Here is a 21,344-nt window from a genome sequence, read left to right as displayed (position 1 = left end):
TCTGCCTCCATGCCTGTGCAGTGGGCCCCACAGTATCTGCGTGCAAGCCCTCATATGGCCCCCGGCCTCAGAGTCATGGGAAACACAGCAGAGGTGTCTTCCCTTGCAGGAGGATGCCCCCAGTGTGAACTGGGGGTCATCACCGGGCGGGATCCTCCTGCCCACCAGCTGGGAGTTGGCTCACGCCCTCCAGACCCAGGAATAGTCAGAGGCATCCTCCGGGGCTGTGCTTGCTTCCTGCAGTGGCCATGACAGCTGTGACCACAAACGGTGGCTTCAAACACCAGAAGTTTATCGTCTTAGGTAAGACCACAGAATCCCGAGCTCAGGCGCAAGCAGGACAGAGTCCCTCTGAGGACGAGAATGTGCCCCAGGCTCCCCAGCTGCTGGTTCTTGTCCTTTCCAAAACGTGGACACGAGGGCACCTGGGTGGTTCAGTGGTTTAAGCCTCTGCCTTCAGCTCAGGTTATGATCTCAGGGTCCTGGGATTGAGTACCACATCAGGAATCTCTGCACAGCAGGGAGTCTGCTTCCCCCTCTCTCTGCCTGCCTCTCTGCCTACTTGTGATCTCACGCACTCTCTCTGTCAAATAAAAAAATAAATAAAAAGGTGGACACAACATCTCCACTTGCCTCTCATGTAAACCCACAGTCCTTACTCCCCTTGTCCCCAAAGCCTCCTCCCAGTACACCTCTGGGGAAAAGGTGGCCACTTCTGTTGGATGCAGGATGTGCAGAGCATGCGGAGAGCCAGAGCGCCCCCAGATTTCAGGGTGCAGCCCCCGCCCTGTGGTGGCAGAGAGGCCACTGAATGGGGGAACAGCAGTCTGAGCACAGGGCACCCCAGGAGCCGAGCCAGGCAGCCTCTGTAAACCCACCCCTGCCGGCAAGGTGCGGACTCTGGTGGGCTTCATCCCTGGTACTCCTGCCAGGGAGACTTGGGAGGAGGAATACAGTTTTTGAAATACATTTGGGGGGAAATGACCAGATTTAGAGAAAAATAACATCAAGCAAGCCAGGGCGTCTCAGCAAAGATGTTAGGAAGCCCCAGCTTGTGGAACAAGGCACCTGGCGATCCGGGTCAACAGCGGGCGAGTCCGCAGGACTGGCCCCACGGGGGAAGGGGCAGACCCGCATCAGGGGGGCGCCTCTCAGTGCCAGCCACGCGGACATTTGAGAGAGAGGCTCCAGCCCCACTTTGAGTCATAGCCAAACACACAAATGTGCGTGTGCACACCCCCTTGTTTCTCCTGGCCAGGGTCGGCACTCAGAACCACCGGTCACCCCTACGGACCGCAGCTGGGGAGGGCTCCCTGAGCAGGGATGAAGGGTCGCTGCAGGCCTGGTGTGCACGACTGGTGTGCAGCTCAGCGAGAACTCAGAAACCCCAGAAGGAGGGGCTCGTACTTCAGCACCACAGTCAGTGAACCGGGAAGAGAAGAGGCGGCCGGGTGAGCCTCACGGGCTCCCAAACCTGGCACCTGAGCCAGGCCATGTTCCTGCTGGCCTGGAAAAAATAAAGCCTCCAGGAAAAATGGACTTGACAGGTGGTTCTGGTCAGGAAACTGATAACAAAAACTCACCTCCCCACCCCCACCCCCAACACCCATGGTTTGTGAGCTGCCTGGCGTCTGTGCATCCATCTGTCCTCTCCTGGCCATCCTGGCCCAGCACAGCAAGAGGGGACTGGCTCAGAGTTCCTGATCATCTCCAGGCAGGGGTTTTGTCTCCTTCTGGAACCCAAGTCCCCCACAGTTCCTACGGGCTCCCAGAGCTCCCCGTGCCTGTTGTGCCTGGCCCTCCTGCAGCTGGCTGCCTCGGTGACTTGAAGTTAATTACTAGCCAACACTTAAAATCTGGATATGGCCCCTGAACAATCCAGACGTGGGGCTTCCATTGAGAAAGCGTCTTCATAGCATCAGTGAGCCTGGGCTGACGGCCAGCTGCCCTTCCTGCTTGACTGGGTCTCTGTTTGCCACAGACTTCACCACTCCCAACACTGAGCTGTCACAAAGGAAGGTTGCACGCAGCCCCTCCCCCTGCCTCATGTGTCCCTTCCCCATCCTCCTCGTTCTGCCGCTGAGATCCCCCTTGTCTTTCACCCACTGCAGACGCCGCGTCCTCTGTGGGGCCTTCTGGGATGTCTCTCCACACCCTGGGATCCCACAGCATTGGGGTTCACTTCTGTGGGAGGATGCGTACCTCTGTGCCCTCATGCACTCAATGACCAGTGACAGCTGCAGTCTGGACACCGCTCTGGTGGACATGGCAGCAAACCCCTGCCCCCGAGAGTAGCCCTCCAGTGGGAAAGCAGGGTAGATCCTGGGGGACAGGTGGCTGTTTCAAATAGCAAGGCCACAAAGGACCTCATGCCTGCCCAGAGTCAGGACATCCTGAGCATAAATGCCGGACATCGGTCCTTTGAGAAACCACAGGCTTCATCCAAAAATGGCACCCAGAAGGGGACAGCCCCCCAGGGATGGCCAGGCACCACACCCCACACTGGGGCCCACACTTGGCAGTCTGCCCTGACCACACCCTACTTCTTCCCAGATGGGTGTCCCACGGACGCTAGCTTTTCCTCGAGAGTCTTGTGTTTTATGTACTTTCCTGCATTTGCAGATTGGCCAAGGAAGGGCTGGCAGGCACCAGGCTGGCAGGCTGAGTGCTGGGAGCTGAGAAGCTACAGCCTCTGGGTCATGCGCCCCCAAAGACCAGAGTCACAGGCAGGCTGCCGAACCCTGAGGACTCTGCCCGGGCGTCCACGGAGCATGGAGCATGGCTGCTGAGCCCTGGGGAAGAAGGGGAGTCTGGGCCACAACTGTTGGGTCTGTACAGGCCTCCCTGAAGCTGGGAGGCTGGTGAGGGTCCCAGGACCCTCTCTCCACACGGGGGCGTCTACGCAGCCATAACAGACACCAGGGCTGGGTTCCCTGGTTTTAGGGGAGGGCTCTGGCAAGCCACAGGTACTGTTTCCTGGTCTTCTACCACCATCTGTTGGCAGAGGTGGAATTCTGGACACGGGAGGAGACTTCGCATCCTTGCCCAGGGGACACACAGCAACCATAGAGCCCACGGCTCCACGAGCTGCTGCATCACTGCACCCACCAACCACAGACCCACAGACACATGAGAACATTTGGGGAGAGGACCTTTCTCCCAACAAAGCACTTCTTTGCGTGGCTGGCTGACAGGTCTCAAGTATCTCCCAGCTTAACCAGGGCAACAGTCCGCACTGGCCAGCCCCTCGCGGCTACAGGGGGTTCTGCTCACGCATCTGGCACCCGGCTCTCACCACAATGCCGCTGTCACCTTGCTGTCCTGTGACCTCCTGTCTCTTCCCTTCTCCATCTGCAAGTGGATTCAACCTTCCTTTTCTGTAAAAGCTCTCTGCGTGTTGTGGACACTTGTTTCCCTGACATCGTGTTGTGAGGTTTTTCAAAACACATCCCTGGCCAACCATCTCTGCTCACTGACTCCCTACAACTGAAAACCCTCATGTTGTTTTAACTTGACCACCTTGTCTGATTCGGGGGTTTTGCAGGAAAAGTCTATTCAGAGTGTCACAGATCCAACCTCCAGGTCCCCCTGAGTCGTGCCCTGGGCTTGGGAAGATCAGAGGAGAAACCCAGAAAGTTAAAGCCCCTGCCTATGGCAGACTGTGTCTCAAATGCCTCCCATGGCTCTGGTTTTCCTATTAGACAAATAATTCCTGCTCAACTCAAACACCTCATGACCTGCTGAGGAAAGGAACGCACCCCTGGTGACCCTGTCACAGTGATGGAAGCAGGACCCACACACACTGTGGAGACCTCAGAGGTCCTGCCTTGTATGTATAAAAGAAAGGGGTCTCTTTCTTGAGTTTGCTTGAGTTGGAGATGGGCACTTTGGTGTTGCTGGTGGGCAGGCTGGCCGCCCCTCATCCACCAGCCAGCGCCAGGCAGAGCAACCCAAAACACCCCTGGTGCCATGTTGGGTACGTCCGGTTGTTGCTCTAAAGTGACCTGCCGTGTACTGGCTGCAAAGATCTCTCTTCCCAAGGCACAGGCCTGGGACCCAGCGTGATGCTCAGCCAGGCCACATGCTCGGGTAGCAGTCAAGCCCAGGGACCACCCTCTGCTCAGCCTCCAGCTCCCTGTCCACCTACTGGGCTCCCTGGGAGCAGCATCTCAGCAGAAGAAATCTGTTGGCCACCATAACACCAGCCAGCAGGCAGCGAGCTCAGCGGACTCCACAGTCCTGGACTGAGGGCCGAGGCTTGCGCGTCTGCCAGTAACTGTGTTCCAGGAGCCAAATTATGTCTCCAGGGCCTGCAGCCAGATGGGAGGCCGCTTGTCCTTCCTGGCAACTGGACTGGCGCCAGGTGCCACATCACGAAGGCCATATAAGAGTGAGCGAGCTCCGGAGAGACGCTCAGAGGACGCCCACCCCGGGGGAGACACCCTTAGGACACCCAGAGATTTGGCTGGGGAATCCCTGAAACGTAAGCTCTGTCCTGTTTGCCAGAGGACACTAACCTTGTGGGAGATGGGCTGAGGGTTGGGGGCCCCATCAATGAGAAAAACAGAGGGGAGCTGGGGCTCACACAAGAACTGGAGACTTTCCAGGCATATTTCTGGGGCGACACCCCAGGTGCAGACGCGGCTGGGTGTACGGTGCTCTCACGTCTGGCTCTGGGCCCTGCTGGAGTGCTCCCTCTGCCCACTTTCTGGTTTTCCCTTTGTCTGTGGGCTGGTCGTCTCCACCGCAGAAGGGTTTGTAGGTCGAGCCTCCGGGGAACCCACCGAGGAGAGCAGTCAGGTCTCAGCCTCAAAGCCTTGACTTGCCACACAGGAAGTCAATGCCAGCCCCTGGTTTCTCTGAGGACTTCCACCCAGACCCCTGAGGAAAACCAAAGTTCCCTGTGGGCCGCGGGGGGTGCGTGCGGTCTCTGGCCGTGTGTCCAGCTCTCAACCAGCCAACACGCGCACTCCTTCACCCACTGGCACACTGACTTTGTGCTGGTGGACATGGCTAATGGCAGCCCCTTGCAGGAAACTGCCACATTGGCTCCACGTGCCCTCACAGGGGACCTGGGAGCCAGAGCCCGAGAGGATCCGTCGTAAGGGACATATTAGGCAACCTGCCCAGACCCTTCCCTCTCCAATAGTGGAACTGAACTTTTTAGCGTGTTCTGGCCCTTTCGACTCCCCAGCCAGCAGTATTTCAGATTAAGGGTAAGTGACCATCGGGAAGCTGAGTGAAGGTGACCCCAGGGGCAGTGCTGGTGACAGGGTTGGCCCAAAATCAGTCCATATGCTCCACAGCCCAGAACTAAGTCTGCCAGGCGACCAGTGCTGGTGGGCTTGTCGGCCACCAGTCAGCTCAGCACAGATGGGCCACGGTTCCACGGCCATGGCTCCACAGCCACTTTTCTCAGAGACTGGAGTACTTTGAGGGCTGAGCAAGACGCAGGAGACACAGACCCAGAAGCTGGTCTCCTGGGGACCCCTGCACTTCTCCTGGGACCCTGCCCTCCCTTCAAAGCTTGCATCTGCTCGCAGAGCCCCCCGCCCCTCCTCCCACCGCCCCTGCCCTCCTTCTCCCAGCACGCCTTCCTTACAGGAGTGAGCATCGCCTCGCATCCCCATCAAGATGGGCTTCCTCTTCTCCTTTGTCTGACTCCGTCCATGTGTTTGTCCAGCGCCGTCTGACGGGAAGTAATTTGGCTAGAAAAGCTCTACATTCCTGGCTGGGTCTGACCCTCCCTCGGGCATCTCTGTTGAGTCTTACACGCGTGAAACAGGATGAAACCGAGAGCCCCGTGATGTGGCAGACGCCACTGTTCTCGCAGTCAGATGTCTGGGGCGGCATCGGCTGTGCTGGGACCCTGGGGCCAGGCCAGCCCCAGAGGCAGGCAGGCCCTGAATGCTGCTGGCAGGCATGCCCGCAAGTTATCCCCCTGACAGATTCATTGCGGGGGGTCCCCACAGGGGTGTCTGAGAACCCCTGAGAGCCCAGTGAGCCTATGGGGCCGTGTCCTGGCTCTGGGATCCTAGTAAGTCCCAAGACAGAACCCTCCAGAAGACCCTAGGGGTGTGAGAATGCCATGTGGGGGCAGCGGGCGTCCGAGCTCAGCAGCGTGTCACACAGCCTGCAGCTAGAAGTTTAACTACTGATTCACTGCAGGCCAGACTATATGCCACCCTCTCCTTCTGGTGTCCTTAGTTTTTGCCAAAAGGAAGATCTCTGTACTTACTTCTAACCTACACTATTCAGTGCTATTTCTCTGCATGACCAGCAATGGTTTGTGGGGCTTCTCTTGGGGCCTCGAGTCCCAGGAGGGGAGCTCAGACCTCTGTCAGTCACCAACGGGGCTACAGCACAATTCTGGGGCTCTGCTGCCAAGACCCTGGAGGCCTCCACTCGCCCCACTTATCCACACTGCTCCCGCGTCCCCCCTTCCCTGGCGCACAGCAGACAACCACCACTATCCCCAGACCATGCCAAAGGAGCCTGTGTGGAAAACAGATGTGCACCAGCTGGATTCTGCCATGGCTGTTTCAGAGCCTTCCTCTGCATGGCCTCAGCACCCAGCTCAGTCCCCCTGCATTCCAGACGATACCCACCCTGGCTGGAGCCCTGAGGCCACTCTCCCAAAACCACAAACAAAACTAGACCCTTTCTTAAGTTTGGAGAAGCCCAAAGGTCCCAAACGGCGTTTGCTATCAGCTGCAGCTTGCATTCGTGCGGAAACCATTCAGAAGGCAGCGGGGCAGAGCGTCTGCTGCCCACAGCCGTGTGCTCCTGAGCCTGCCTTCCTGACACCCCGGCCCCAGGGTGCTCCCAGAAACATAGGGGGGCATCCAGTGTGTAGGGCTGAGCCAGCGCCCCAGTTGTTAACATGCTGGTTCCCTGCGATGTCCAACCACGCGGCACAAATGCTTTTTCAGAGAATGAGTGACAGCCACGCTCTGAAGCACCCAGGAAGGGTAGCTTTCGATGCCGGTGTGATAAAGATGTTTTGGGAGGAAAAAATCAAGCTGCACACAAGACAACTTCAGAGCGAGGCCATGAGGACCCGCAGGAGTGCCCTGGACAGGTAAGCTCGCCGAGCAGCAAGGCTTGGGCTCCACGAACGAGAGCCCCCACAGGGGGCCACCCCCCCCCCACAACTGGGGCCATAGCCACCTGGCCACCAGTGCTGCCCCCAGGCCAGCTGTCACAGCGGGAGGGGTCACTGGTGTCACTGCAGGAAGAACTGGAACTGCAAAACCACACCCACAACAACAGGGCCTGCAACTACCACCAGGTCTGCAGGTGCGAGAGACAGCACCCCACCCATCCACCCCCACCCAGCACCACCTCCCTCCATCCACCACCCCTCCATCCCTCACCCGATCCCTCCATCCCAGCCCCATTCTCCTATCCCACACCCACCCCCATCGCTCACCCCATTCCACATTTCCCTACCCCCCCACTCCTGAAGGTCTTGTGGGAAGTTGTCAGAGAACCTGTGTCTGGTTAGGCTGGTTTTCTGACAGGCACTCCCTGAGGGCAGGATAAGTTCATCATACTCCTTCCCACACATTAGCAGATCCAAAGCCCCCTTTCATCCCTGGGATGGAGGCCAGGGGCCTGTGGGTGCTGAAGAGGGTCTCCCGGGTGACCGTGAGCAGACTGAGGAGTGCCTGGTCTCAGGGACAGCTAAGAGGGCAGATTAGCACATAATTTGCACCTAGACAAGGGCTCAAATGGGCAGATATTCCAAAGTGGTCACAGCTTTCATCCCCAAATAGCACCAGCAGCTGCTATCCGGAGCCCAGTTGGAAAGAGGGTACCTGGCAGCCGCGATGGGACCGGACTTGGTGCTGACCTTACCAGAGTCCTGGTTGCTGGCCGGGCCACCCACCCTGTCATCCAGGACATCTCCCCTGTTAGGCGCGGTATGGGAAGCCATGGTGCCATCCCCCTAACCTCTCAGGGTGGGGGTCCCAGCACAGAGCCCAAACGTAGGAAGAGGGGACCTCCACTACGGCCCCCTGCTCCCCGCTGTAGTCCCCACATCCTCATCCTTGTCCTACACATGCCATCGGGCCCTGGAAACTTCTGGGTCTTCTGCCCACGGTACAGGCCCCAGGGATGGGCTCTGGGGCAGACGGCGAGAGTGTGGTCAGCGATGGCCGAGTTAGTCACCAAGGGTCTGGGCCGCTCAAGGACTGTGGAGGGTGACATTCTGCAGGGACATATGGCTGCTAATGAGGGCACAGACCACAGCCAGAAGGACTGTGCCCCGTCCCCCAGACAGTGGCAGCTCCTCACAGCACCCACAGGCCCCCAGAAGCCAGGGGCTCGGTGAAGGGGGCAAGGGGCCTTCCCATGTGGGGATAGCCAGGCCATTCCCACCCGGGTCACCCCTGTGCATCCTGTTGTGGTCACTTTCCCAGGCAGGGACGCCAGGCAGGCGGGCAGCACAAGGAAAGGAGAGCACTCCAGCAGGGGTGCCAGTGAAGGAGTTCAGTTCTCCGGGCCTCAGAAGTTTCCAGAAGCTGCTTCCTAGGCAAAGCACTTCCCCTCTTCAGGCTAGAGACCCGAGTGATGTCCTCCATGTGGCCCCCTGGACGGGACTGGCCAAGCCCTGGGAGACTGGCTGCAGGGCTCTCTGGGACCCCACAAGGTCACAGCCGCTGGCAGCCTGGGGGCTGCTGGGCTGTGTTAGAACATGTGCTCAGGTGCCGACAGAGGCCTGGCTGCCACCCGGCCCTAAAACAGTGACTCACAGGCTGAAATTATCACTGTCCCAGGCTCCGCGGCGAGTGGGCTCGGATGCTGGAGGGGAGGAACAAGGCGCTGCAGGGCCCCCCCGGAGGTGGCCACCCAGCCTTCCCTGCTGGGCACTGAGCCCTTTCCCACGCAGGACACCGCTGCCACCTGAGGCCTGCAGACTTGCCCTGCCCGGGGTCCAAAGGCACCCGAGGCTCAGTGCAGAGGTTCGGAGCAGAACAACCACCAGGACAGAGCCGCTGAGAAGCTCATTGGGCACATGCCCAATAAAACCTAAGATACTGAATTACATGTTTCCTGCAAAATTTCATTCCTATCGTTAAGTCTTCCCCACATTAGAAGATTTCCATGATGTTGCTGACCTGGGACAAACCCCGGAGGAAGTTGGAGCCTGAGGGGGACAAGTCGGTGCCCCCATCTTCTCCAGCCTGCTACTTAAACACGTCTGTCCTCCCTCTGATCAAAATATGCACGTTAATCCCCACCCTGGGATACCGTCCAATGCGACATGGTGTAAAGCTTCTTGCTTTTCCGAATCCCCTTAAACACATCATTCCTGACCCAGAACATCTCAGGAACTTACAGATCCTTATTGTCTCAGTTGGAATGTATGTAATTCCGAGGTCCACGAAGGCCCTTACTACCAGAATCTAGGGCTTTACTGCTCTCAGTCCTATCCCTCTGGGGCCCCCACAGTGGCTGTGACCATCCTGGAGGGGCAGGAGGGCCAAGCACACAGCAGAGGCCAGGTTGCCTGAGGACCTGGGCCACATCAACTGATGGGGACCCGGACTGCAGCCAGCACAGTCCCGACAGCCGCATTCCAACTGCGTGCACCTGCTGTCACCACTGCGTCCCATCCTCAGTGACTTAGGACCCAGGGTGGGAGATGGGATCCAGCCAGTGTCATGTCTCCAGATGTAACTACCTATTGGGTTTGGGTTTTGTTGTGATTCCCCAACCAAGCTGGCAAGCAGAGGGGGGATAAGCACAGCTTTGCCAGTCATGAGACACTGCCCAGAGAAAACACATCAACCAATAGCTAAGGTGCATTCAGACACCTTGTAGGGCATTTCCAGAGGGCAGAAAGATAGGTCCAACCCTGCACAAAGCGTGGATGTCTGGTTCTCCAAATCAACACGTGGAGAGAATCCTGTGAATGTCCCTTGCGACACCAGCCCATGAATACATGTTCCTCCTGTGGCCCCTAGGCTGTCTGACATCACTCATGACTCAGATTCCACTGATGAACACACCGGGGGATGTGGCCATTAATAGCCCCAAGTAGTTCCTGGGCAGAGGTCACTCCCTGGCACCTGCAACACCGCAGGCTGCCGGAAGGTAACTCTGTTTAGTGGTATACTCAGAACACTGTGGCACAGAACACTAACCAGCAGAGCTGTCCAGGTAGACTGGGGCGGGCAGACGAGTGTGTTCACAAAGCTGCCCATGCCGCCAGGCTCTGAGGAATTTTCAAGAACAGTCATGCCCTCCTTGCTTTCTGTCGGTGGTTGGAGCCCATGTCTCTCCAGTTACTGCCTTCCGATGCCGGGGCATGGACCAGGCACATCTGTGCTCTCTCCACCACTAAGTGACCCCCAGACAAAGCCAAGCCAGGCTCCCAGGCAAGAGACATCAGGTGAGGAAGAGGTTAGGAACGGGCAGGGGGTGGGGGGCTGTGGGTCCCATGGCGCTGCCTGGACCCAGGGACTGGGCCCCGAGCTCACCCAGCTCCACACCTGGGCCACCGTGTGCCGGCCACTCCAAGGGCTCCCACCCAGTGCTCCTACACACAACCGTTGGGTGCCAAGTGCACAGGGGAGAGGTGCCTTGACCCCGCAGGGCACTGACGGGCACCCTCTTTCCTGCTCTCTGAAGCCGCCCCACCCAGGTCTGCAGCTCATTCTGAAGAGCCCGACCCGCTGGGCTGCTCACACCGGCCACAGCCTCGGAAGGCATCCCATACCCTGCACCCGATTGTGCCAGACTCACTACAGGCAATGGAACCAAGCAGCCCTGCGTGTGGGACGGACTCAGGGAGCATAGCCACAGTCTGCATGTCCCCACGCGCCTCTGACGGACCAGAAGCCAGATGATCCCTTCCTTCCTCACCGGCTACTGGTTTGTCCTCGAGCCTCTCTCATCCTTTAAACCTAGAAACACAGCCATTCACTCGAGAGGCTCCAGGGATTCAAAATAAAGCTGGGACTGTCCCCTCCCACCAAGGACCAGCAACAGGGCCTCGGTCCACAGCCCTCCATACCCCAGCGCGAAGTATCCCCTGGGCTCCCCCGATCCCAACTGATGGACCATCTCACCGGGGGCTGACCCCCAATCACCCCATCCCCTCACCAGGGGCTGACAACCCCCCCATTGTCCCCCTCTCCTTCATGGGCAGCACCCCTGCATGAGGCTGAGGGCCCCTTCCCTGGGAACAGTTTGGTCCTAGTGTTCATAGACAACCATATCAGTAACTGTATACAATGCAAAGGGAGAAAACAAATATAAGACGGAGACTGTCAGACGAACAGCAAACCTGACGATATATAAAACAAGAAGACATAGATGGGCACCTGGGTGGCTCGGTCGGTTGATGAGTGACCCTCAAACTCTTAATTTCGGCTCGGGTGGTGATAGCAGGGTTGTGGGGTCGAGCCTGACATCCAGCTCTGCCTCTGGTATGGGGTCTGCCTCAGATTCTTCCCCCCTTCCCCATAGGCCCCTCCCCACTGAGCTGTCTCTCTCTAAAACAAATGAATTTTTTTTAAAAAAGAAGAAAGTTAAAAAAGAAACATAAGGACACAGGTTAAATGTTCGAAGGAGAGCCCTGCAGAACCTAGCATAAGGAAGCTTCCGTGGAATGCTGTCAGGCTAAGTGGTCTCACCAGAGGAACAGAGGGCAAAGAGACAGTCTTTCAGGAAAACATAAAAAATCCTAACTACTTATAAACCTGATAACAGAGTCTCAAAATATATAATGAAAAAATGAGCAGAACTAAAAGGAAAAGACAGAGCCAGGGCCTGTCCTATGACTGTGGCCACTGGTGCGCGGCGAACATTCCCCCTCCATCCAGATAGGGCACCAGGAGGCACAGCTTCACCCTCCTGACAGATCAGCGAGGATCCTCACAGAGCAGTTCACGGCCCCTGTGAGGGACACACCATCCTGCTGCCCTAGGGCAGAGTCACGGATTCAGGGCCTGCAGTCAGCACACCTGTGGTCACCCATCCCCACCTCTGATACCCACAGACCAGCTGGGACCTTGTCCACAAACAGGCCACATAGCCACGGCCCAGAGAAAATGTGGCCCAGCCACGGCCCCTCACACCTGTGCTGATCCTAGTGGCTCCTGGCTCCAGCCACCAGTCCTGCAGCCTGTCCTGCCCTCAGCCTCTCAGGAAGACCTGACTGTGGCCTCAGGCTGGGTTGCCGGCCCCCCTGGACCCCGATTGGGGACAGCAGCCTGCCTGGGCTCCATAATGGGCCCTGCTGTCTGGCTGGGATCTTATGGCCAAGCTCCAGCCAGCCACTCCTTGCAGGGGGAAGGCCAACTTTGGGAAACCTGGCACAGGGCAGCACCCACTCCCCCACACATCAGGAAGGAATGAAGCCCCACTTGTCGGCTGCATCACTCACGGCCTCCCCTACTGCTGCCACCCCAGGGCCTCTGGCCTGGGCTAACAGTCTCAGCATTCTGAGTGGGCTCCTGGCAGGCTCTTCAGGAGGGTATCGGGGCATCAAGGGGCTGGTGCTCCACCCCACACTTCCCCGCACCCCGAGCCACTGGGAACATCAGGATCGGGAGGATAAGAGAGCTTGGTGCACCGCGGAGGGGGCTTTGTCTCTGCTTTCCTCTTTTTCAATAATAAGTGTGTGTCACTTTCATGATGTTCTTCTTGTATTTAAAAGAAGGACGACGCCATCTTTCTATCCTTGCCCTGAAGCCAAGCCCAGTCCTGCAGGCCCTGGGTGATCACCGGGGAAAGTCAAAAATCCAGGCAGGCTCAGGTGGCGGGGTGGCTGAGCAGGCGCAGCAGGGGACTCAGCTGTTCCAGACTTACGTTCAGTGAAGAATTATTCTGACATTGAAAGGACACACAAAGTCCCATTTCGTCATGATCTGTGCTACAGGAAGGTGTAGAGTGCTACAGGAAGGTGTAGAGTAGAAACTCTAGGCAGATACACAACAGACACCCCAGTGACATCCAGAAGCAGAGGGCAGACACAGTTCCCGAACCCTCCACTTCCAGGAGGGTTTGAACTCTTCATGCGACTCTTCTAATAAAAATAGGGGGAACGGTTCAGACCAGGAGCTATACTAAGTGTGTGTTTCCTTTGAGTGCCCCAGGAGCTCTACCTGGAGGCAAGCCCACCCTGTCTTGGGTGCTTGGGGTCTTGCCCCACCCTGGCCAGAAAAGGGCTTAAAGATCTGCCTGCCCACAAACTCACCCAGCCCTTTTGGGATTATAATGGTAGAATTCTAGAATTTGCTGGGAAGCAACATCAGCCTACACTTGCTGATGAGAACAGCTGGACCATACGGTAGATGTGTTTTCTAATCTAAGTCAACAAATTGTCCTCTGACCTTTCAACTCAGAGAAAACATAAAAGAAGAGTATTTCAGGTGGGGCAACTCAAAATCAGGAACCCAGCTGTTGCCGTGTACAGAGTGAGGTCCCAGCTGCCTGCTGCCGGCTTAGGCGAGGGCATGTGGGACTTGCAGGATCCAGCCACGTGATGGGACGTGCTCTGAGCACTGTGTCCAGGCGTGGGACATGACTGTTCTAGGTCCCCGGCTAATCAGAGTCTGTTTGGTGGAGCCCCCTCCCCCCTGCCCTGCAGGTGATCTCCTTGAAGTCCTCCCTCAACACACAGGCCCTTGCTTCTTCCTCCCAGCTTGAGAAGTTCATATCACCGTGCCCACTGCCCAGGGTGCAGGAAGTGTGATTCATTCCTTCACTAGAACATTTAGCAAAAATCAGGAAACTGTTCACACTTTGAGGCCCCAACTTTGGCTGAACTAACAATAATTGATTTAAAATGTGATTGCCTTTGGTTCTCTTTAAAATATTGTATACATTCTGTGTCTCCATTACCAACTGAGTTCCAAAAATAGTTACTGCTACATCATACTGAATTAGGCCCAACCTGATCATTCAGGCTGTACTAGAAACAGGTGCGGAATCAGGTGCAGACTCAAGTATAGGTTCAGGTGAGGGCTCCAGTGTGGGCTCAGGTGTGGACTCAGGTGTGGGCTCAGGTGTGGACTCAGGTGTGGGTTAAGGTGTGGACTCAGGTGAGGGCTCCAGAGTGGGTTCAGGTGTAGAGTCAAGTGTGGGCTCAGATGTGGGCTCAGGTGTGGACTCGGGTGTGGACTCAGGTGAGGGCTCCAGAGTAGGTTCAGGTGTAGACTCAAGTGTGGGCTCAGATATGGGCTCAGGTGTGGACTCAGGTGTGGGCTCAGGTGTGGGTTCAGGTGTGGACTCAGATGTAGGCTGTCCTAGATTTGAGTCCCAGGCTTGCCCTTGGCATTTTAACTGATGTCTGTAAGCCTGAGGTCTCCCGTGGTTATGAAGGTAGACGTGGCACTCAAAATACCTGATCTGTTTACATATCAGTCTGCCACCCAGTAAGTGCGTCTACTGCATTCGCTCTTGGTTTTATTAATGAAACTTAATTCTTTATTTAAAAGATTTTATTTACTTCATAGAGAGCATGTGCAGGCGCATGAGTGCAGGGAGGGGCAGAGGAAGAGGGAGAATCCCAAGCAGACGCCCCACTGAACAGCGAGCCAACACCGGCCTCAATCCCACGATCAAATCCGCTTAATCAACCCAATCACCCAGGCGCCCTGATGAAACTTAATTCTTCATGAATTAATTCTTAATGACTTAATGAAATTTAACTATTCATAAAGACTAATGTTAACGATGCTGATGGCGAATGGAGTTTGCTGGATTTTTTTTTTTTTTTTAAGATTTTATTTATTTATTTGACAGGCAGAGAGGCAGGCAGAGAGAGAGGAGGAGGAAGCAGGCTCCCCGCTAAGCAGAGAGCCCGATGCGGGGCTCAATCCCAGGACTCAGGACTCAGGACTCTGGGATCATGACTTGAGCCGAAGGCAGAGGCTTTAACCCACTGAGCCACCCAGGCGCCCCTGGAATTTGCTGGATTTTAATAAAACTGAGGAAACTGAAACAGTTAAAACAGCTGCAATAGATCCCACATCTCTGGGCGGCGCTGCCAGCCAGCGACCACACGGGGGCGCCGCAGGACAGCACGGGCGGCCAGGACAGGAGCAGGAGCCCGGGGTCTGGCAGAGGGGGCTGGGGCTGGAGGAAGGAGGGGAGGGTCGAGGGGAGGGTCGAGGGGAGGGACGGGATCTGGAGGAGGGGACGGGGCTGGAGGAGAGGATGGGGGCTGTGGCTGGAGAAGGGGTTGGGGCAGCGGGGACCAAGGGCTGGAGGAGGGAGAGGGGGCTGGAGGGGAAAGGGGGCTGAAGGAGGGGGGAGGGGCGGGGGCTGGAGGAAGGGTCCAGGAGCTGGAGAAGCGGGGCGGAGAGACCAGGCAGACTCACATGTCCTTACTCCTACCGGAGCTGACTGGCATGGGTCCCTCAAACAAAAGACACCAGGCGGGACTAGCCCCCTCCCCAGGGCGGCCTTGGTGGGCAGGGTCCCTGATCTGCAGAAAGTGAGCCAGAGGGGGCCTTCTGTGGGGAGGGGCAGGGCCTCTGAGGAGCCCCTCTCGGGTTCTGGGTGAGGGTCAGGAAGGTGTCCACCCGCAGGCCCAAAGGGGTGCTCCTCAGGATGGGTGAGGTCTGTCCTGTCCTGGGACCCCTGCGACTGCGGACAGATTGTCTCAGGAGAAAGTCCAGCTGCAGTGCCCACGGTGGCCACAGTTCCCCCCCAAACAGCCATTTCCAGCAGGGACCGCTGTGTGGGGACCAGACAAAGCCAGGCCATGTGGGACCTTCCTAATCAGACACACCTCTACGCAGCCACCCAATTCAGTCTTCACCCCAAGTGTGGACAGGACACCCATGGTGGGAAGATGCTACCTGCTCGAGGACAGAGGGTTCTCACCTGGTGTAAACAGGACCCTGAAGGTAGGTGGTGGGTCCTGGCCTTACAGTGAGAGTCCCACCTGGTGTAGACAGGGACATGGAGAGTCTGGATTTAGGTCTTCCCTGCCTCCCCCAGCAGGATCCAGGTCAGGCTCAGGGCAGCTGGACAGAGAGCCTTGGACAGAGGTCTCCATACACTCACCCCTCCCCACAAGGCAAGGCTTCCCCAGACCCTCTTGTCTGACCCTGGGGTCCCTCCAGACCCGGCCCCACCTACCTGGGGTGCTGGGGGCCAGGTCAGGCATAGGGGAAGAGAGTGTGGCGACCTGACATTGTTGTGCCCACTGACCCACCTTGCTGGAAGCCATGCAGCCCAACCCCCACCCTGTGGAAGTGGGCTCTCTGGCCTTTGAAGGTGGAAATCCAGAGTGACTGATGGACAGGAGGGCTCTGACTTCTGGCATGGACAGCCCTTCTCAAACCGCACCAGTGCTGGAGGGGTCCAGGGTCCCTAGGGCTGGCAGGGCTGTGTCTCGTCCCCTGCCCTCTGGGTGGGATATGTCTTCTTGGCCACAGTTCAGGGAACAGCTTCGGGAAAGATGCATGCTGGGTGGTCACCAGCCCAGGCTCACGGGGGGCTTTAATCATTCCCCAGGGTGGACCCAGGAAAATCCCATGGATGCCCACAGGAACACTGCTGAAGGGGAGGCTGGCCTGGATGTCCTGTCCCGTCACCCCTGGCCAGGAATCCAGAAGCTGTCAGGGGAAGAAGTGCATGTGACCCACTCCCCTCAGGGGCCGACAGGGGACAGTGATGTGCCCAGCACGCCCTCCCACCTAAAAACCTTCTCCTGGCGGCCAGCTTCCTCACAGCACAGGCACACTGTTGTTTTTCTCCTTTTAACTTTTATTTTATTGGACCATAACACTCACACAGACACACGCTTGGACCCCAGGTGGGCAGCTTGGCAGATAATCACAGTGTGGACGTCCATGAAGCCACGACTCCCATCAGGAGACTAGACACACAAAAGCAGGGGTGCAGGAAAAGGCTGTGGGCCCAGGCTCCGCTCGGGGAGGGCGGATAGGGATGGGTTGGGGGCCCTGGGGTTGCGGGCAGGGGCAGAGGATCCCGCTGCTCTGCGGCTGAGGGGGAAGGGGAGGCCCCGGCAGGCAGCATCAGGTTTGCGGTGGCCATCAGGGGCTGAACTTGTACAGGTACATGATCCAGAGGACACAGACAGTCATGGACACCCAGATCCACACTTCTTCATAGGGGTCGAAACGCGGCGCGCAGCACTCGTCATCCCAGCAGAAGTCCTCTTCCCAGCCGGGATCGGAGCCGGACCCGCTGAGCCTGGCCCTCGGCTGCATCATCTTCTTGTCATAGCCATGCATGGCCAGGCCACTGCTCCGGCGGCCACTGGCGATGGAGCCAGGGCCCTTGTGTCTTATGAGGTTGAAGACGGAGAAGGGGATGCTGATGGAGCCCTCGCTGATGGTGACAGGTCTACGGGCATGGGTGCCTGGGAGAGGATCCTGGCCTGCAGGGACAGGGCCGTCACCACCACCCTCCTCCTTGCCTTGGGGAGTATTGGCAGGAGCATCCTTGCCTTTGTCTTCATCCGTAAAGATGAAGGGGAAGGTGACGCAGCCGTCAATGCCAGGGATGGAGTTGTCTCTGATGAGGTCTGCCAGAGACGAGGGGAAGGTGACAGAGCCCTCTCCATCATCCGTGAGGCCAATGATATAGGACACCGGTGGGGGGTCATTTCCAGCAGCACTGGGGACGGAGCCCAGGCCCTTCTCAGGGTCGATTGGGCTGGAGATGGAGCCCTGGCCTTTGAAGATGAAGCCTTTCAGCTGGAAAGGCTTGATGCTGCTGATAAGGAGGCCTCTGCCATGGAAGATGGGGCATTTGATATTCACCAGGAGGCCTCTGCGCTTGGGCATGGCCATGGACCTGGTGGGCAAGTAGATGGAGCCCTTGGCGATGATAAGTGGTGCGTGGGGGTCGGCCGCTGGGGGGTAGCCCGAGCTGGGGCCGACGTTCCCCTGGTCCCTATGCACATGCACAAGGGAGAAGGGGACGGTGACGATGTCATCATCTTGGCTGAAGAAGTTGCTGCTCTCAGAAATCGGGTTCCTGATGAAGTCGGACACCGACAGCGGGATGGTGATGGAGTTGGGGGTGTAGCCCCTGGCACGGTCGACCACGGGCCCGCTGCCAAGGGTGAGCAGCTGCTTGCCGGCAGCAGGGGTGGCCACATCATCCTCTCCGTACAAGGTGTACCTGCCCTTGATGGTGGGGGTGCTCCCGACCTCAGGCCCCCAGGCTGGATCTGGAGGCTTCTGGAAGAAGCAGACGCCCAGATCGCAGGCCTCGCAGCGCTCCCCAAAGCAGATCTCGGGGCACTGGTCGGAGCTGAGGCTCTCCCCATAGCACTTCTGCAGGATGACCGGGACCAGCTTGTTGAGAAAGAGCCGCACGTTCAGAAGGCTCACCTGGCAATCACCCCCAGTGCCCGGTGGGCAGAGCCGGCACTGCTGGCCCCAGATGCGCATCTTCACCAGCCCCAGGCGGCTGTCCTCGTCCAAGCACGCCTGGAAGAGGATGTGCACGTGGGCTGAGGACCAGCCCCACTGGCAGCGGCCACACTGGAGCCTGGGGGTGGGGAGGACAGAGGCAGCCATGAGCAGACTAGCAGGGACGGCCCTTTCCCCTGGCCAGCTTGGGGGCTGGCCCAGCAGGAGCTCCTTCACCCGAGACCCCTCCCACAGGTGCACGACCCTCGCCTGCAGCATGTCATCAGGAAAGCTGAAAAGTAAATCCCTTTCTATGAGTTTCATACCAAAAGCCGGCTGGATGGCAAAGACTGGCCTGACCCCTGTGGGAGGTCACTCCCCTGCTGCTGCCTCGTGCTGCCCTTTTGTGTTGTGGCTCGGGCTTCACTGCCCTGCGGACAAACAGTCCTATGGGTCCTGTGAGGGGGGCAGAAGGTGTCTCCATGCTGAGCAGAGAAATGAGGGGAGGCCCTGGAGGAAGAGCCCCACCCCCATGGAGAAAAGGTGAGCTAGCATAGGCAGGGGAATCTCGGGACACTGAAGGTCGGGGAGAGCCAGGAGGGCTGGGGGCTCCCAGGACGATGGCAAGCGAGCCCCTTGGGCAGGTCTGCTCTGGCTCCAAACCTATGAGCAAGACTGCCATGCACCCTGGGGCTGAAGAAGGCACCAGTCTGGGGTCTCTGTGGTCATATGCCCCAGGGCCAGGAGGTGGGCCCCTTCTCCAAGACCCTTAGGTCACGGATGAGCAACCACATGCACACCGGAAGCCCGCCCAGCATCTCGCAGGCAGTGCCATCCCATGGAACTTTCTGTGACGGAGAGGGCAGGCTCCATCTGCGCGCGCCCAGCCTGCAGCCCACAGCCACAGGTGGGGCTGGGCTTGGCGAGCGCCCTGGGGAGCTGAACTTTCAGCTTCATTTCAGTGTAACCGAAGGCCACCTGTGCCCAGCCGCTGCCGTGTTGCAGAACGTGGCACGGTCCCTTGTGCCCCACCCAACCTGCTCCCTGGTCTTTCTGTAGGAAAGCTGAAAGGCGAGGGAATGGTGTTTGTGACCCTCCTCTACCACCGAAGGCAGCTCCGGCTTGGCTGTGGGAAAAGGTGCTTCTCAGACGGGGGCGGGGGGGGGGGGGGGGCTGCTGATTCTCCTAATACCCGGGGAACCCAGCCTCCCATTGGACACCCCACCCCAGGGGTTTCAGACACCAGGAGTTGTGGCATCTGTGTCAAAATGTGGCTGCCCGGGGTCCCCACAGTGACCTGTCCATGAGGCTCCATCCCCCCACTGGCCCCCCTCCCTGCCTGGAGGGCCAGGGATGCCTGGCTGGGTGGGGTCCCTGTAGGCCTGGCCCGTCCCCACTGTTGTCACCATGACAGTGAGGAACAGGTCTCACCCAAGGACCCCCACAACACTGGGGCTCTCAGCCAGGCCCCTGCCTGGCCCGCAACCTAGTCCAGACACAGCTCCCCCTCTCTGGGCCTGTGCCCCTTTGGGCACGACTCAGCACCCCCTCCTCAGGCCCCTCTGCAGGCTGGGCTTGAGCACAGGCACCTGCCCCTACCCGGCTCTGGCTGGCTCTGCTGCCATGGAAACCAGAAGATGCTGCCTCAAGCAAACAAGGCTCTCACGCCAGGGTGGCCAAGTCACACCCCAGCATCTGCCCCGCCCCCACTTCCCCAGGGCCCCCACTGGGGTGGCCAGCACTGAGGGACTGAACAGAGGTGGCTCCCAGCCCCCCACGTCCCCAGCCCACCTACCTGCTGGGGGCCAAGAGCTGGCTGGGTGTATGACCCCTCCTGGACCATGAGGGCTGGTCGGCGGCAGCCCAGCCTCCAGACTCAAGGCCGACCGAGCTGGGGGTTAAGCAGCATCAGCCCCTCCCCTCCCAGTGACCCATCAAGGCCCCTGCCCACCGCCGCGCACCTGGAAAGCCCCCTCAGCCGGTACTGGAAACCACCGCCCTCCACGTGCCCGGATGCCAGGTTCTCCTCGGGAACCAGCTCCCAGGTGTCCTGGGGTTTCCTCTTGGCCATCAGCTGGGCCAGGGTGCTGGCCCACACGTCCACCCCGTCCATGCTGGCACCGGGCTCCGCAGTGCGGACTGACAGCTGCGCCAGCCCCAGCTCCTAGGAAGCCCGGGATCCTGCATCCCGCACCCTCACCAGCCAATCGCGGCCTTGACAACCATCCAGTCTCCATGGCAACAGGGTTCGTCTCCAAGACATGAGAAACAGGCCTTTCCTTCTTATCCCCTTGAATATTTTTTATTACGCAAGCAATATATTTTCATTTTAGGAAAAATGAGAAACAAACAGATATATCCAAAGGAAAATATGCAATAGAAAATAAATCTGCACAAAATCGTCACGGTGGGCTGATGTCCGTACATGGCCCAGGTACATACACACACGTACACCAGTATGTCTTCTCCTCAAGCAAGAAGTCACCCTGAACGTGTGCTGGTGCGCCCTGGCCTCTTCGGCCCACGACCTGTCATGGACAGTGCTGCCCACTCATCTGCGTGCAAATGTCTCCGTCCATCCAGCCGCCTCGGTCCCCGACTGCTCAGTGCTCCTTCGCCATCAGAAACGAGGCCAGGAGGACATGCACTGAGTGTGTATCCTTGCAAATTCTCCTATGGGTTTTTTTTTTTTCAAACTTTATATTGGCCAGAAACATAGAACGTTTGCATAAACAATGGCTAAAACATAATGCAGAGCGTCACGGTTTTGTAAAGACTAGTTGTACACCTGAAGGGCAGCCCCCCACCTACTCCGTAGGCTCCTCCCCTGCAGAGGCCCCTCCAGCCTGGCCAGGACCCCTTCCAGATCCACGACTGGAGACGTTCCCCTTCACCACCTTGGGCTTTATGTAAATGGAATCGTGCAGGACATATTTTGTGTGTGTGGGTCTGGGTCCCCGCCCTCCCCTGGCTCACAGAAGCATCACA

The 21,344-nt window shown here is 58.2% G+C and overlaps 2 protein-coding genes across 3 annotated transcripts; one reads left to right on the top strand and one right to left on the bottom strand.

Moving 5' to 3' along the window:
* Window positions 1-4,395: 4,395 nt before the first annotated feature.
* FAM240C (family with sequence similarity 240 member C) lies at window positions 4,396-8,989 on the top strand. 2 transcript variants are annotated; one of them, XM_059392745.1, is made up of 3 exons: window positions 4,396-4,483; window positions 6,933-7,081; window positions 8,784-8,989. In XM_059392745.1, the coding sequence occupies exons 2-3, from the start codon at window positions 6,936-6,938 to the stop codon at window positions 8,878-8,880; spliced, it is 243 nt and encodes an 80-aa protein (XP_059248728.1). In that variant the 5' UTR covers window positions 4,396-4,483; window positions 6,933-6,935; the 3' UTR covers window positions 8,881-8,989. The 2 variants fall into 2 exon arrangements, with proteins under 2 accessions (XP_059248728.1, XP_059248727.1); XM_059392744.1 differs by lacking the exon at window positions 4,396-4,483 and having other exon boundaries at window positions 6,921-7,081.
* Window positions 8,990-16,733: 7,744 nt separating this feature from the next.
* On the bottom strand, window positions 16,734-20,516 carry RTP5 (receptor transporter protein 5 (putative)). The gene is made up of 2 exons (XM_059393947.1): window positions 20,318-20,516; window positions 16,734-18,495 (listed from the first exon to the last, which is right to left on the bottom strand). Exons 1-2 carry the CDS (start codon window positions 20,467-20,469, stop codon window positions 17,028-17,030), a joined length of 1,620 nt encoding a protein of 539 aa, XP_059249930.1. The 5' UTR covers window positions 20,470-20,516; the 3' UTR covers window positions 16,734-17,027.
* Between the last annotated feature and the right edge of the window lie 828 nt (window positions 20,517-21,344).

This window comes from Mustela nigripes, chromosome 3 (genome assembly GCF_022355385.1).
Source record: "Mustela nigripes isolate SB6536 chromosome 3, MUSNIG.SB6536, whole genome shotgun sequence".
NCBI lineage: Eukaryota > Metazoa > Chordata > Mammalia > Carnivora > Mustelidae > Mustela > Mustela nigripes.
This window is presented reverse-complemented; position numbering and strand designations above follow the sequence as displayed.

Excerpts from the sequence above, each read along its gene's own strand:
- FAM240C (XM_059392744.1), top strand. The coding sequence starts at position 6,921 with ATGCTTTTTCAGAGAATGAGTGACAGCCACGCTCTGAAGCACCCAGGA. Across the intron at positions 7,082-8,783 it reads CGCAGGAGTGCCCTGGACAG|GCTCCGCGGCGAGTGGGCTC; the intron begins GTAAGCTCGCCG and ends TCACTGTCCCAG.
- RTP5 (XM_059393947.1), bottom strand. The coding sequence starts at position 20,469 with ATGGACGGGGTGGACGTGTGGGCCAGCACCCTGGCCCAGCTGATGGCC. Across the intron at positions 18,496-20,317 it reads CGGCTGAGGGGGCTTTCCAG|GCTCCAGTGTGGCCGCTGCC; the intron begins GTGCGCGGCGGT and ends CCCCACCCCCAG.